At 36.0% G+C, this 17,087-nt stretch overlaps 1 protein-coding gene and 1 long non-coding RNA gene across 2 annotated transcripts in view; one reads left to right on the top strand and one right to left on the bottom strand.

Moving 5' to 3' along the window:
• LOC309489940 overlaps positions 1–17,087 on the bottom strand; it is a 275,593-nt gene that overhangs the window by 235,241 nt on the left and 23,265 nt on the right. The window lies entirely within an intron of this gene.
• Positions 13,514–16,738, top strand: olfml1 (olfactomedin-like 1). The gene is made up of 3 exons (XM_082160264.1): positions 13,514–14,092; positions 14,586–14,871; positions 15,223–16,738. Exons 1-3 carry the CDS (start codon positions 13,982–13,984, stop codon positions 15,996–15,998), a joined length of 1,173 nt encoding a protein of 390 aa, XP_082016390.1. The 5' UTR covers positions 13,514–13,981; the 3' UTR covers positions 15,999–16,738.

Genomic DNA, 17,087 nt, shown 5'->3' with positions numbered 1-17,087 from the left:
TTCTGCCAAAAGCAAAGACTGCCAATAACTTTGAATCATTTCAAAAAAGTTATATCAAAAGTTTGGTCTCTTCTGCTCACCAAAGCTCAACTCACCATCAAAAATACAGTAACAACATATTGTGTAAGATCATTACAATTTAAAATATTGTTTCCGATTTAAATTTAAAATAACTGTTTTCGATTTTAATAGATTTTAAGATTTAATTTTTTTCTATTTATTTGATCTGATTTGATTTGATTTGATTTATTTTATTGATTTATTTTATTTTATTAATTTTATTAATTTTATTTATTTTATTTTATTTATTTTATTTATTTTATTTATTTTATTTATTTTATTTATTTTATTTATTTTATTTATTTTAAAGAAAGCCTGCAAACTGATTCAGACAATATAAAAGATATTACATAAATACATAAAGCAATAAAAAACACAAAAAATCATTACAATTACAATAAAACTAACCTGATGTTTTAGTGTTTAGTGTTGAACCTCATTTGGTGTGGGAACGTTTCAATAAAAATAACTCAAAAATGTATTTACATCCGGTGTTTGCTAACAAGCCGTAAACCGCACTTTAGGAGTGTTATTTGTACTTTGTGATATTTCTGTCTGTGAAGATGAAGTTAAATTTCAGTCAGGCTGCTGCTTTAGAAGGTTTTAGGGTTTTTTATTGTATGTACAAAGGCAAAAACTGTTTTGCTTTTTTTTTTTTTTTGAATGAGAGAGATCAAAGATGAAGGCTGAGCTTTCGCTGTAATTTTCGCTCAAATGATTCCCCTTCTTGCCCTCACTCTTTTTAGATTCATCGGGCCCGACCGCACATGACTGATGCTCGTCTACTCTGAAATCAGTCGAGGGTAAAAGATCCTATACAGAGCTCCCTGACAAAAGTGAGAAAAATTGCAATCTGCAAGAAAAGATGATTGATGGATCTTTAATCAGTGTCCTGCTGCACTGAGGCTTCCTGACGTGTGGAGCGACCTGGGTTCACATCTGTGCGAGGGGTCTAAACTTTTTAAATGATACTTGTCATGCTGTGCTTTTTACCGGAGTCAGTGGACGAGGACTGATGATAGAAAAGATGCTCCTGACAGTTATCAGGTGGAGATCACAATTACTGACAGCTGGGAGTGAGAGCTGATTGCTGAAGACACACGTAGAGTCAGGAAGATTCATGAGATGAGAGGCATCTAAGGTTAAGATCTGGAATGCAGCGCTGCATTGGACACATTTATGCCATTTATTTAAAATGCAATTAAAAAACCTTATGTAGTTAGATTAAACTTTTTTTCAATTCTTAATAATTTTTAATAAAGAGGTAATTACCTCTCCTCATCAGCATGCCTGTTACTGTGTTGTCACTTGGGGCCTCCAAGTTAATATGATATCCGATCCCTGATGGCTGTGGACAATATAAATGACAATGTAAATTTGGGATTTTTTTTTTTATCATCCACCAGGTTTAAAAAAAAAAGTCTAATTGTAAGTTTGTCACAATCAGAATTTCCGTAATTGATACTAATACCACTGAAATTTCACAATTCTCAATATTATTTTTTTTATACTACATCACACTTTTAAACACACTTTTATTGATTAAAAAATAAAATATTAATTTATATAAATACTAAAAAATTATATTTGGCCTTCAAGTACTCCTCAATTAAGCAAACAGCTTCACTGTTAAACATTTACATTCATATTTATATGACTATTAACAAATTAAATAGTTTTTGGCCTTCAAGCATGGCAATTAAGCAAACAGCTTAATTTTTTATATTTATATTAATAATTATATTTGGCATTCAAGTATGTCAATTAAGGAAACACTTTTTTATGTTTATTCTAATACCAAATTAAGTTATATAGCCTTTAATTATTTGTCAATTGAGCAATCAACTTAATTTTCTTTTTAATATTTATATTAATATTACCACATTTATTTAACCTTAAAGTATTTATCAATTAAGCAAAAAGGATTAATTTTCCAAAAAATACATGAGTTACTTGCTAAGTTTAATAAAGTTAGGGATTTGAACAAACCCCTAAACCTAATAAAGTATGAGCAAAAAGTAATATTAGCATATTAGCTTAGCAAGCTTAGCTAATAGCATCTTTGGGCTGTCATGGTCACATCATAACCACAGAACTGTCTAAACTATAGTGTAGCTTATGTTAAAAAACTTTTCTTTTAAGAGATGAAACAAATGTTGCTAATAACAGCTTGCAGACTATAGCCGGCTTTGTTGATCATAACAGGAACGTTCCAGTTTTGTTGCATTACTCGCTCTTATCGCAACAGGGTGTTTTAGATGTTATTAGAAGCATTAGTTTAGTAAATTGACCGCAGTTAGACCTCCTCTTGCCGTTAGACCCATCAATGTTTACCTAATGCAACCTGAAATTTTATGACGGCAAGATGTGCTAATGGCTCACATTGCTAATCAAGGAGCTGGCACTCAGGGGTAGAGGAACTGTCAAGGGTGAAGAGGGAAGTGTTTCCAGTAACTGCTGTGTTCTGTGGGCCCCACCGCTTCCTAATTACTGCCAGCATTATGAATTATTTAACAGCGTGATCTCTGTGATGTGCAAAACTGAGGCAAACTCTGTGCTCTCAGATCATTCCACGAGGCCGATCTGTCACTAGACGGTAGGGCGCTTTAGTAGCGCAGGCATCGTGGGGATTACAGTCCTGTCCACACCCACCCTCTTCACTGAGATGGACACACTGCAGCATGAGGGCGGAGAGATGGAGTGGAAAGAGTCGGCCAGGTGACACAAACAAGATCACGTAACACATAGGGCGCTTCTCATTTCCTTGTTTCCTTTCTTCACTTCCTTTCAGCTCCACCCTTACACTGTAAACCCGAATAAGTTGGCAAAACTCAAAAAATGTTAGGCAATCAGTTGCCTCATATTTATTAAGTTAAGAAATTCAAAGTTTAAGTAAGCAGAACTGGCAGATTTTAATTTTGTACTGATACATTTTAATTGTTCTTAACTTGAAATGTTTGAGTACACTAATTCATACATTTAATTTAAAACTTTCTTTTCATCTCAATGTGAACACTTTTTTTTTGTATAAACTTAGCTAGCTTTAACAAGCTAGTTTGCTAACATACTAATTTGTTAACATGTGTTAAACAGTAGCACTTGCTGTATGAGTGCAGCAAAGTAAAGGTTGTATTTGCTCTCAAATCATGCTGCATAAAACCAACATTAACAGAAATTATTCTAAATTAGCATAACAAAACATTAATCACTACTAAATCTCCCACTTAACAATCTTGCACAAAAAAACCCCATTATATTACACTTAATTTTAGCATTTACTCTCCATTTAGAGTGCCATCGGCAAAGCATGCTGGGAAATGGACATCCCAGCCATTTCAGTTAAACTTAAGTTTGTCTAAATTAAAAGAAATAATTTCATAAAACTCAAAACAATGAAACAGTTGTTTACTTAAAATATATCAGTTCTGTGAACTTGAAAGAAAAAGAAAGTGCTAAATACTCATAGAAGTTAATCTGACTGAACTAATTAGTTTAATTTAAGTTTGTCCTACTCAAACCAATTAATTATTTTGAGCGTTTCGCATCTGGATGCACCTTTTCTCTTTATTCTCGTGCAAGTCTTAAAATCGACTTATGCTAATCAAATTGCCTTGGGGGGCCGCTAAGGGGGTGAAAGTTAGGACGATTCTAAGGGCCCACGCACTTTTGGGGGCCCCATAGATAGATTTTATTAATGGAATGGGTGCGTAGGGGGCCCAACCTCATATTCTTTCATAGGGCCCAAAATTGTTGGTGGCGCCCTTTAGGGCTTTACTGAGGTAGAGCTGAGTGCATATGTATTGCTTTCTTCAGTTAAACTGTAGGTTTTACCATGGTACAGTGATGGTATCCAGTGTTGTTATCATTAAAGAAACGAAAACTATTAAAAATAATGCTGCGTGTTTCAAGGCACTTCAGTGGGCTTTTAAAATATGTCAATGCCAAAAACTTAATTTATTCCTGTGCCGACAAAGCAGTATTTTTAGCATCAGTGTCACATGATCCTTCAGACATCATTCTAATATGCTGATTTGGTGCTCAAGAAACATTTATAATTATCATCAATGTTTAAAAAAGTTATTGCTGCTTAATATTTTTGTGAAAACCACAATTCTTCAAGAATTCTTTAATGGATAGAAAGTTCAAAAGAGCAGCTCTTATTTGACAGAAATCTTTTGTAACTATAAAAGTCTTTACTGTCACTTTTGACCAATTTAATGCATCCTTGCAGAATAAAAGCATAATAAAAGCATACACTACTAAAACAGTAGTGTATGTGATATGGTTTCAAGGCACTTTTAAAATACCATGATACATGTAGAAAAAAGTGTTACTTTTAGTGAATACTTATAACACCACCGTTAATTTATCAACAGAGCAAGAACTTAGGTTAGACAATCACAAATAATCTACACAAGCATTAATCAAACTGAGAAAAGTTTTCGCTGTGGTGATTCACCCTGTTCTTAGCCTCTGTTGCTAAGTGGTAAATCGGTTAAATTAGCATCTATAATATACCAATGAACAATATTGAGTGGGGAGAGACACATTCATATTTTCTGATTATTCTCCACCAACACACCTGATCAAATACAATTTGGGGAGTCATTCTATATTTGCTTTCATCTGCCATTGGTTGCATTCAGAGCAGTGTTATATAACGCCAGTGTGCTTAGTTGCTAATGACTTTTCTTTAGCAGCTACATCTGTTACAGGATCTGGAGGCTTATACAAATGTAAAAAGATGATATCAATAAGTCAAGTCAAGTCAAGTTTATTTGTATAGCGCTTTTCACAATACAGATTGTATCAAAGCAGCTTCACAGTATTAAATTTAAATAATACAACAAAGTTTATTTCAAGAGGAATTTATTGATTGATAAAATTAAATTAAATATCCCCAAAATATCCCCAACTGAGCAAGCCAAAGGCAACAGTGGCAAGGAACCGAAAAACTCCATCAAGTGACCTAATGGTGTCCTAAAACTCCATCAGGTGACCTAATGGAGAAAAAAAAACCTTGGGAGAACCCAGGCTCAGTCGGGGGCCAGTTCTCCTCTGGCATTTATGAGCTAGAGGCCGGATTGTAGTTTGAACTGTGGGATTATATGAATGCCTGGCTGAAGAGATGCGACTTTAATCTAGTTTTAAACTGGGAGAGCGAGTCTGAGCAACGAACAGTATCAGGAAGACTATTCCAGAGTTTTGGAGCCAAATGTGAAAATGCTCTCCCTCCTTTGGTGGTTCTGAATATCCTAGGTATGACCAAAAGCCTTGAATTTAGTGATCTTAAAGAGCGCGATGGATTATAGGGCGATAGAAGATCCGTTAAATAGACTGGAGCTAAGCCGTTTAGGGCTTTATAAGTCAGTAGCAATACCTTGTAATTAATACGGAACTTTATAGGTAACCAATGCAGTGATGATAAAATCGGTGTTATATGATCATATTTTCTTGATCTCGTAAGAACTCTAGCGGCGGCATTTTGGACTAACTGTAGCTTGTTTATTGAGGATGCAGGACAACCAGCTAATAAGGCATTACAGTAATCCAGTCTCGAGGTCATGAATGCATGAACTAACTTTTCTGCATCAGAAACTGATAGCATATTACGTAGCTTAGCAATGTTTCTAAGGTGGAAAAAGGCTGTTTTTGTAACATATGAAATATGATTTTCAAAAGACAGGTTACAATCGAGTATAACACCCAGGTCTTTTACTGTAGCGGATAAAGTAACAGGACATCCTATGATGTTAAAGTTGTATTGTGCGAGGTTTTGTGGGCGGTTTTTTGAACCGATAAGTATTACCTCTGTCTTGTCTGGATTTAATAAAAGAAAATTACGCGTCATCCAATCTTTTATATCTTTAACACACTCTGTCAATTTGGAAAATTTAGCGTTTTCATCCGGCCTTGATGAAATATATATTTGAGTGTCATCAGCATAACAATGGAAACTAATTCCATGTTTCCTTATAATATTTCCAAGTGGCATCATATATATTGAAAATAACAGAGGGCCTAACACAGATCCCTGCGGCACTCCATAGTTTACTGGAGTTATAAGAGTTATTTTAATTTTAAATGTGACCATTTTATGATGTGATACACCAATCAAATAATTTTTGCTTCATATCCCTGTTGTGTGATTTAATACACGTTAATTAGATCTTCAATGAAATGGATTGAAATGTCAAAAGTGATCTGTAGAAATAGTTGTACTTGGCTTAGTCTTCCTAAAATCCCTGGTCAGTTTTGTCTGATCATGTTAACAGCCTGTTAGCTTCATCATGGGGCTTTTTCATCAAGTTGGGAATTTCGGAGAGGCTAGCAATAGCAAGCTAGTTTTGATCCCACGCTCCCTTCAGAGTGCTCTCATAAGAGTTATAAGCAATGAACCAAACCTACCAGCTACGAGGTGAATCACACCATTACAAACCTTAATTTGGGGCAAAAAAGGTACAAGAATGTGTAACTACAATCCCATTTTTAATTAATCAAATTAAAAACGATGGACGAATAAAAAAAAAAATTAATTTAAAGATGTTGTTTGTGTATAAATACACAATAAATATATATTCATGGGAGTTCTTTTCACACATTTGCTTGTCACAATTCCCTGTTTGGTGGCGATGTTTTGCAGAATCATGGGTGATGTAATTTTTCACCTGGACTTTCGCTGTTAAACATGATTATTTAAAAAATTAGTTGAAATAATGTAGGATGATGGTTAAAAAAAAAAATGCATATATGCCATAAAATAACAACATTGTAGCTCACAGTGGGTCTGTCTTAAAAGGTTTAAGGTTTTGTACAAAATATTTATTTTTTTACTTTGGAACCCGACTATTGCTTTGTATAAAAGTGAAAGGGGATCCTTGGCTCAAAAATGACAAAAAATGTAATGATGATAATTTTCTCACACTCACACAGTTGAAAAAGAAGACTAGCTAAAGATTGCACTACTGTTTTCTGTGAAATTCTGCAGCCATAGCACAACATATTTTCAGTAGTAGCAGTCCAGTTACAGAGACAATTCTCCCCACTACACTATTACTATACATCCCCCACACACCTGTTCAGACAGCAAGCTGGATGACATATCCGTGGATGATTTGGTTCATTACCTCAATTCTTCTCCTTTTGCACCTTTAAATTAAACTTGAGAGTGTGCTAACAAGGGTTGCATCCACATAAGCCAGAATATGATATGGCAGCGTGTAATTTTTGCTGCTAATATATGCATGCTAAAGAGAACACTTTCTGAAGTGCTTTCTAAATCAGATTATAGGTTAGACAAACATATGCTGTGTGCTCAAATGGCACACTAGTTAATCGGTTTTGCCATTGAAACATCAGTGACATCAGGTGCATGTTACCGTGGTCCACTGGAACTATTATTGATGGTTCATTTAGCCAAGAAAAACCAAGTGCAGAGCATTTTTGTGGCTACAAGCTTATTTTGATGCAAAATAGAAACCATTATATTCTTAACTACAAGCCTGTGATTTATTTTTTTCTCTATCATCCTTATTATAATCATCACAAGGTACATCTCCTCTCACTTAAGTTCAAAGGTGAATAGCCGATTGCAGCCCATGGGGCTCCAGCCTTAAATGGAAGCCAATTAGATGAGCAGTGCTATGGTTACATGTCTCGGATTTACAACCCAGGGGGATTCAGGAAAATTAGGGTTTCACGGTTAGCATGCATCACTTATTTGAAAAGCCCTGTGAATGATTGAACATCCATCTAGATTAATCATCAAGGGGATTCCATGCTCTCACAAATACCCAATAACGGTTTGTTACTGGCTACTAATCGTGCGATTCACACGCAGAACAATTAAGGCTCCAACCTACGGATATATCGTTGTCCAAACAATATGATGCTACTCATGATAACTCTTTATTGTACACACAAACATTTATGCATGTTAATATACTTTAATGCACATATTAAACAGCTAATGCTGTTGTACTGTAGGCTGAGAACAATATGTATGCGTTGCATTCGCATTTCCTAAAAATGCAATTATGAAATTTTATATAGGAACATGTAATAAATGCCTTAATATGTTTAATAATAATAATAACAATCAAAGTGCTTTACATATGGAAGGGGGGAATCTCTTCAACCAATATGCAGCATCCACCTGTATGATGCGACGGCAGCCATATTGCACCAGATCCCCCCCCCCCCCCCACACACCATGCTTTATTAGCTGGTTGTCCTGCATCCTCAATAAACAAGCTACAGTTAGTCCAAAATGCCGCCGCTAGAGTTCTTACGAGATCAAGAAAATATGATCATATAACACCGATTTTATCATCACTGCATTGGTTACCTATAAAGCTCCGTATTAATTATAAGGTATTGCTACTGACTTATAAAGCCCACTTTAAGATCACTAAATTCAAGGCTTTTGGTCATACCTAGGATATCCAGAACCACCAAAGGAGGGAGAGCATTTTCACATTTGGCTCCAAAACTCTGGAATAGTCTTCCTGATACTGTTCGTTGCTCAGACTCGCTCTCCCAGTTTAAAACTAGATTAAAGTCGCATCACTTCAGCCAGGCATTCATATAATCCTACAGTTCAAACTACAATCCGGCCTCTAGCTCATAAATGCCAGAGGAGAACTGGCCCCCGACTGAGCCTGGGTTCTCCCAAGGTTTTTTTTCTCCATTAGGTCACCTGATGGAGTTTTAGGACACCATTAGGTCACTTGATGGAGTTTTTCGGTTCCTTTCCCACTGTTGTCTTTGGCTTGCTCAGTTGGGGATATTTTGGGGATATTTAATTTAATTTTATCAATTAATAAATTCCTCTTGAAACAAACTTTGTTGTATTATCTTAATTGAATACTGTGAAGCTGCTTTGATACAATCTGTATTGTGAAAAGCGCTATACAAATAAACTTGACTTGACTTGACTTGACACACCAGCTTATTGGTGGAGAGGAGATGGAGTGATGAAGCCAATCGGTATATATATATGGATGATTCAGAGGATGATGGACAGAGGCTAATTGGGCAAATTTGGCCAGGATGTCGGGGTTACACCCCTACTCTTTTTCCAGGGACATCCTGGGATTTTAAATAACCACAAAGAGTCAGGACCTGGTTTAACGTCTCATCCGAAGAATGGTTTAAGATGGGTTCGAGAATTACTACAACTGAACCCTAATGAGATATGATTACAATTCGTTCTTTAGCATTTACGTCAAGTGCAATGTTTTTACCAGTGGTTTTCAGTTTGTGGACCTCGACTCAAAAATGGGTCTCAGATTCATTCTGATGTTTAAATCAACGCTAAATGCAATCACTAAAGTGCAACTAACCATATAATCGTCCATAGTTAAGACAGAGAAGTGAATAAGCTTATTAACCTTTAAATGCAATGAGAAAACTTCAAATATTTTGTTGATTGCAAGGTAAAAGTTGTGTGAAATCAAACTCTATGACATTTTGGAGCACATTCACCTGGTAGAAGTTGCATGAACTGTTTAAGGTAAAAGTAAATATGATACAGATTTTTGTTTACTTATATGCAACAAATACTTATAAATAATAAAAGTGTTGAGTTGCATCCTGATGTCCAATGTAAAATCTGGATCCTAACCTTAACTTATTGTTAAAATGCAAGGGAAGACCTTAAAATGCAAGGGAAGATCATAAAACAATTAAAATAAGTTAATGCTCTTATAGAATATGTCAGAATTTGCACAAGTAGCCTGGGTGTGTGTTCTGTTTTTCCTCCTGTCAGATTCCTGTAAGGGTGTCACTATCTATCAAATCTGCCTAACATGGATCAGGTTTCAGCAAGACCACCGGAGCACTTAGAGTATGTGATGGTGCATAATATATCAGCATGGGAATGTCACCAGATGTCAAGATGATTCAACTCAGTAAGATATACTAAGATACATGGGGGTCCAAAAGTCTGAAACCACAAGTAAGAATACTATTTTCTTTTTGACTAGAGTCAAAATAAATGTCTTTAAAGGTTCTAAATTAACATTAACTGTCTGTTTATTTCCAGATTTTGATTGTGGTATGAGGCTTTCCCAGTGTATTTTCCCCTAATACAGTATGTGTACGCAACACATGAATATTCTAGTCCTTGTATACATTAAAGAAGAATAAATAGACTGCTTTGCTTTCCCACTGAGTCCCAAGGTGCAAGACGGGAGGTTTCAATGGTGATTAATTTTCTTCCGCGCAAGCTTAGAAGAAAGACATTGAGGTCTCGGTTCTCAAAGCATGTTTAATAAATGCTGCAAGGTGAGGCAAGTGCAATCACCAAAACAAAGACTTCCACAACTAGTCAAAGAAAACATCAAACAGAAGACATTCGTGACAAGGTCAGTAAATATAACCAACTCTTGTTTCAGACAAAGCAAATAGTTAAATGAGTCATAACAATAGCCTAATCAAAAAGCAACTGGGTGAATCATTAAACAATTAGTGCCACACAATATTCCGTATAAGAGATCAAAGCCAAGTTTATAATAACATGTTCAGTCTGAGACTGGGCAGTAGCTGCGCGTGTCCAGAAATCTAAATAACTCGTAACATGAGTTTTAGCATTTCAAATATCAAAGAGTTGCTCTGATAACATTCCCAGGAGGCTGCAAGGCAATAAAGTCTGAATAAAACCAGTCCAAGAATAGAGCCTTGAGGGATCCCTAATGTTATAGTTGTTCCAGCTAAGCAATAACCCTTGATTGAAGCAAAGAATATCCAGTGCCTGGTTTCTTCTCAAAGTAGGCAAGACCCTGAATCTGTGTAACTTCCAATGAAAATCCAAACATCTACTGTATCCCTTTACAGAGAATTGTTATATCTTCACACATTGCTTGATTTCATAGATGTTTGTGATTTTATTTGGTAATCGATGTTTAATGTGAAGTAGGTAATTTCGAAGGCTCTAGCGACACTATATAATTGTTTTCTAACATTTTTCGGAAAACTAGACACTGGCTGCATCCATAATCGCATACTTCCCTACTATGCAAAAAAACAGTGTGACAAAAGAAGTATGTCCGAAATCACAGTAGCCTACTCAAAAAGTACCCAGATGACCTATTTCTTCTGGCGAGATTCTGAAGTGTGCATACGATGGACACTTTACTATCCCATGAGGCCACAGGAGACAATTTATAAATGGCAGTGAAGTGACGTAACTGGCACTGGTAGGTCACATGATAATGACAACATGGCGAATGTAGTAGGCTACGTCCAGATTACATTCATACTACACACATTCATACTATAGAACATATTTTTATTCAAAATAAGTACCTACTCAAGAGAGTATGCGATTTCAGACGCCTATATGAGGGTCCCTTGTCCAAACACTCCCCATGACTGTGATTGGTCGGAGAGACAGGTAGTCCCGCCCCCCAAACTCATACCATCGGACTAGCGTTCTGGTTGGGATTCTCAAATAAGAAGCACATTTTTGACAGTGCAAAACACTTTACGGGAAAATTAACCTAGAAATGGATTATGTACAGCTAAGATTTTAACATAAAAAAAAATCACACACTTCACTTATAAATTTAAATATGTTGTCCCGTTTATGTGGGATGTTGATGTCTTCTTTTTCTGTGCATTCAGAGTTTTTGTTATTAGTTTTCTAAAATGTTCAAAAAATAAAAAGTGAATGTGACTGTTATTTAAAAAGCCTTTGCAACACCTTATTTGTCACTATATGTAGTTTAAATGACATATGCTATATAAGCCTATTTGAAGGCCTAGTCTTTTTTTATATATCTACTCCTGCTTAGGATGCAAATCTATCAGGAATCAGCTTTGAAGTTTCCTGACAAAGTCATGAATGTGTTGTTGTGTATGTTGTTCTAAACAGCAGGGAGCATGTAGGGCTAAAACCATAAAAAAAAGATGAGAGGGAATTATGGAAGTGTGTCAGAGGGTTGGCTCAGTTGTGGAGACTGTTTGGGGACCATGCATGCCCTCATTTGGTGGCAAAAGGGATGTTTGGGTCTGTGTGATGTTTCCGAACAGATGTACCATTTCATGCTTATTCAATTGTGTTTAAAAGTTCAACTGTAGAGATAAACACATTAATTTCTAGTCATTTACCTGTTGAATTTTAGGACTGTTGTTTTATGTGCAGTCTTTTGTGTAAATAACCATAACCATTAGCATTAGTTGCAACTCTCCAGAGCAGAGATGTTATAAGCCCCCAAAAAATATTAATATCAGACATACACATTAGAAAGCTTTTATGGGCTTGAGACAGGGACATGAAGTCACTGAAGATGGGATGTTGTTAAACTCATTCAGCATTGGAAGAGACACTGTTCCACTAATGGAGCTTTTGATGATGGGTTTGTGTCGCTGTGCTAGGTTAGAGTTCGGTCACCAGCCACTTAAACAATGTTATTAATGGAAGTAGGACTACTTTGGGACAATGTGTGTTGAAATAGTTTTAAAATGTTTTTCATTTCTTCTTGTAAATAGAAAAATAGGGTAAATAATAAATATAGCTCTTGTTCTATAGAAGTTTTTGTTGTTGTTTTTGATTTTCTCTTCATGTATTTGCAGTGTGCTTTACTTTAGTAAATCAAGTCCTTGGATTTGCAGAGTTGTGATTGAATTAGGCCACAAAAGTTTCCACATCAAATGTTTCTACATCATTTGAGCCTGTCGCTTCCTTGTGCAGTGTTTTCTTTGACAACAAGTCCAGTCAACCCGTGACAAGCAAACCTCATTTTTGACAATTGCCCGAGCTACTACATTGTCATTTCTGATTAAATGAAAAAAGCAGTCTACAGTAAAAGGCTATACAGTAAAAAGCAAATGAATGAGGCAAATATAAAAAAGATATGATCTGATACCCTAGTTAATGCAGAAGGCTTGTTTTGTGATTTCTATTTAAGATGAGGCATCATTTTGAATGATGCTATTATATAACAGCCTAAATAATTGACTAGCGGAATTTGGGCCAGTGGTGTCAGAAGCACAACAACGTCTAAAGTGAGTTATCCAAGTTAAAATGCTGAATTTCGGATAATCACTGATAAACCAGAGATGTTGGAAACGAATATATGTTTAATCCATGTAAACAAACTCTCATTGTCTTAGCCATAGGTCTTAGCAAACAAAATCAACAATGGACACTTGTGAATCCTGTTCCCAGAGTTCACATTTTTGTTTTGGTGTTAAGGCGCCATCTGATGGACAAACAGAATCACCACAGTTTCTCTGGGAGTCACAAATGTTAAAAGAAAGTTAAAAGATATTAGCAATAATGTTATGCTAATAGTGTTTTAGTAATAAAATAATTTTAATAATTTTAGTTTGTACTAATAGAAATAAAATCGGTTCATATAATCATTTAAAAAAAAAAAGAAGAAGTACATGGCTCAAACAACTTCTTCCAGGAATAAAGTAATTTTCTTCCCCCCATGTCACTTGGTAGGAAAGCGTCTGTTTGTGGGCCAAAAATGACGGTTGCGTCGGCCAGCCAGACTGAAGCTCCTGAAGGTGTCCTGATGTGTTTCCTACTCTCAAATTACCAACTTGAACTCTTAAAAGGCTAATCGACTCGACAAACTGAAGGGGGGTGAGGCAAATATGGTGTACATTATACTGTAAATATGCAGTAATTTGAATCGTATTATCTGCAGTTTTGATTTATCGAGTGAAAGCGTGTCAGGACATCTGGAGTTTATTAATACTAAAAACACAGCTTGTGAAGACCTGCCTTCTCAGCATCTTCCTTCGAATACAGTTCCAGAATTTGAATAACAAACATCCAGTTGCTTCTGGAACTCCGCCTGGCTCCATTTTAGCAGACTGACATTAGATAAGAAAGGGAGTTTTCTTGGTTTTATTATATGACACAAACTAAACAAGAGGGAAAGATATAAGAGGTGAAATATACATCATGCTTTTGTCATTGATAACTATACTTCTTTTGCTTGGAACTGCTCAAACTCAAAGGACAACTCCTGATTTTATGATGGAGTATTTTCAGAGACAACTTCAGCAGCTGGAGGTAAGATTTTTTTTCCCTAAGATAACTTATTTGTGGCCAAATATGTTTGCTTTAACAGTAACCAATAAAATATTTTAATACATTGTACATTGGGCACTTTTAGGACGATTAAAGCTTAGCCTACTATTAGCTACACGTTCAGATATAACTATTTCTAAAGTACTCTTTTTGTATACTGTGATTTTGTTAAGTATGTGTTCCTGGATTGTTGGTTCTTTTTCCATTTCTCTACAATGGGACTGATAATTTGGAATGTTGCTCCAAGACTAACAAGGATGTTGATCCTTGTCCTACTTGGCCAAATCAGGGGGTCAAGGTTTAGCTGGTTAGCTATGTGTTCAGACTGAATTAAATTTCAAGCAAAACACATATAAATTACTAACATTTAAATATAGTAGATGTTTTACCAGTTGCCGTTCTATTAATTTTATGATATTGAGTTTTAATATAGTGTGATCAGTCACATGTTATTTTTGTGCATTCATCTGAACAGGGACGACTGATCAAATGTGAGCAGGACTTCCAGCACTTCAGTCAAAGGATGTATGAAATGTCCAAGGAGATACACGGGCAAACAAGCAAGATGAATGTGTTGAAATCAGAGGTCAAAGGTCACACTGATACCATCGCTATGCGCATGGATCGAGTGGAGAGAGATGTGGAATACCTGCAGAATAAGATCTCTGACACCGCTCTGGTTGACATTGAAGACTCGCTGATCGAGCACCAGATGAAAGAAGCCAAGCTAAAAAAGACATCTGTAATCCCTAAGGGCAAAGGTAAATAAGAAGTTTAGGCATCTATAATTTTGGAATTAAGCCCTACAAATTTTAATTTTCAGGACTTTTTTTTTACTTTTTTGGTTTTTGGGGGGAAAATATTTTTTCTAAGGCATGTTTATAAAAGCTACTAAGTCCTAATTGAACTAAGGTCTAATCCTGCGTTAATCTAAGCCCTGTCTGTTAAACCGGGCCTTAGTTACCAATAAATTGTGCATTCCTATAAAAAAGATATGGTAAATAAAGGATGTAATCTACATTACTATATATAAATATAATAATTATATTTAATTATAATAACTTATATTGCTATAGCTGCATAAAATAGATTTTTTATCTTGATTCTTCCAGACTGCAGTTCGGAGCTTGTGGGTATCAAGTCCCTCAAAATCGTCAAGAGGGCAGGCAACGTCAATGGATCCTGGATGAAGGATCCGACCAAGGGTTCTGCAAAGATTTACTTTTTTAGCGGCACTCGAAACAGTACAATATTAGAATATTCTTCTCTGAAGACTTTCACCGACGCAAAATCCACCAAAAAGACGGAAGTTATCCGTCTTCCTTTTCCCTGGCATGGAACCGGCCATGTAGTCAACAACGGCTTTGTGTACTACCACAACGCTGACACCAACAATGAGATCCTGAAGGTCCACCTCAGCAACCGCACAGTGGCTGATCGCTTGCTGCTTCCTGGAGCCGGTCGAATGCCGGCTTATTCCCTCAGCCCTCACACCTTGCTGGATCTCGCCCTAGACGAAATGGGGCTCTGGTCGATCCATGCGGACCCAGACTTCGGCGGCAACTTGGTGATATCCAAGCTGGACCACAGTAGTCTGGCTGTGGAGCACACTTGGGATACCAGTTGCAATAGCCGTGATGCAGAAGCAGCTTTCATAATCTGTGGCACCTTATATGTGGTTTACAACACCGACTATGGTGGAAGGTCCAGCATCCGATGCTTGTTTGATATCCACGACACCATCTACCCCGAGAGCATCCCTGTGCTTTTCTTCCCAAAACGTTACACCAGCCACTCCGGTTTGCATTTCCACCCCAAGGATAAGCATCTGTATGCTTGGGATGATGGTTATCAGACCATCTATAAGTTAGATATCAAGAAGATATAAGATAGTTCAGTTCTACATAGAATCAAAAGGGCAGTTACAATAAGGTCATTTTAACCAGTGCTTTATTCTTCTTCCCAATCACATCTGATCTGCTTGTCATTTAATGGAAAGCACTTTGTAGTGCACTTTGTTGTTGTGCCAGACTGTAATTTCCTGAAAAACAAAGGACTCTTTGGCTTCCTCGGGTCAGTCAGAGGACCGCTAGTATCGTATCTGCACTCTTTCTATGATTGATTTGAGACAATAAAAGTTGTTTTTAATATTTTTTTGTCCAACAGCAGTACACTAGAAATAAAGAGCATTATAAAAATAAAATAAAAAAAGATCTCCAATGAATATGTCTCTCAAAGAAATTATTTTGTATAGAATTTGTTACCATTTCAAATTCACAGTAATTCTGAGGTGGATCATGCATTGAAATATTATAATGTGCACCATACAAGCACAATGTGGGTTTTAATTATTTCTATGACACATTTTGGAAATAAATAATCATTGATAATTATTATTTAATTATAAGTAATAATTTAATTAATTTCAGTTCTTGCTCCCACCGTTTTTGACCGATGAACTTTTCCAGCTAAATTTTTTATTGCTTGTTTAAATCATTCTATAATAATTTAATGAAGATTGTTGGGGATTTTCATTGATATGCCAAGTATCAGTATTAACACCTCTAATTAATTATGCTTTTGAGTACAAAGTCTTCGAAGTCTATTCATTAAAGAATTGTCAAATACTTTCGTCTCTTTACATTTTGTTTTTAGCTTGCATGCGTGTACCTGCGCTGACCGTTAGCGCATGCGCACTTGCACGTTATCTGTATTTGTCATATTGGTGAATTTGAACGGCCTGAACAATAGATGGCGCTGCTATTCTCCCCACAGATTTCCAGAACTACCTGAACATGTGGTCACTAGTTGAAACCATAGACTGTGGTGGTTGTAACAGAACATATTTGAAGACAAAGGCGAAACTACAAACAACGTTATTGAAAAATGATTATTTTATGAGTTTAATTCATACTGTGACAAAACATTTAAAACTAAAGACATTTGTTTTCACCGCTCTTGTGCTTCTTAATATATT

This window comes from Leuciscus leuciscus (assembly GCF_965113295.1).
Source record: "Leuciscus leuciscus genome assembly, chromosome: 25".
NCBI lineage: Eukaryota > Metazoa > Chordata > Actinopteri > Cypriniformes > Leuciscidae > Leuciscus > Leuciscus leuciscus.
This window is presented reverse-complemented; position numbering and strand designations above follow the sequence as displayed.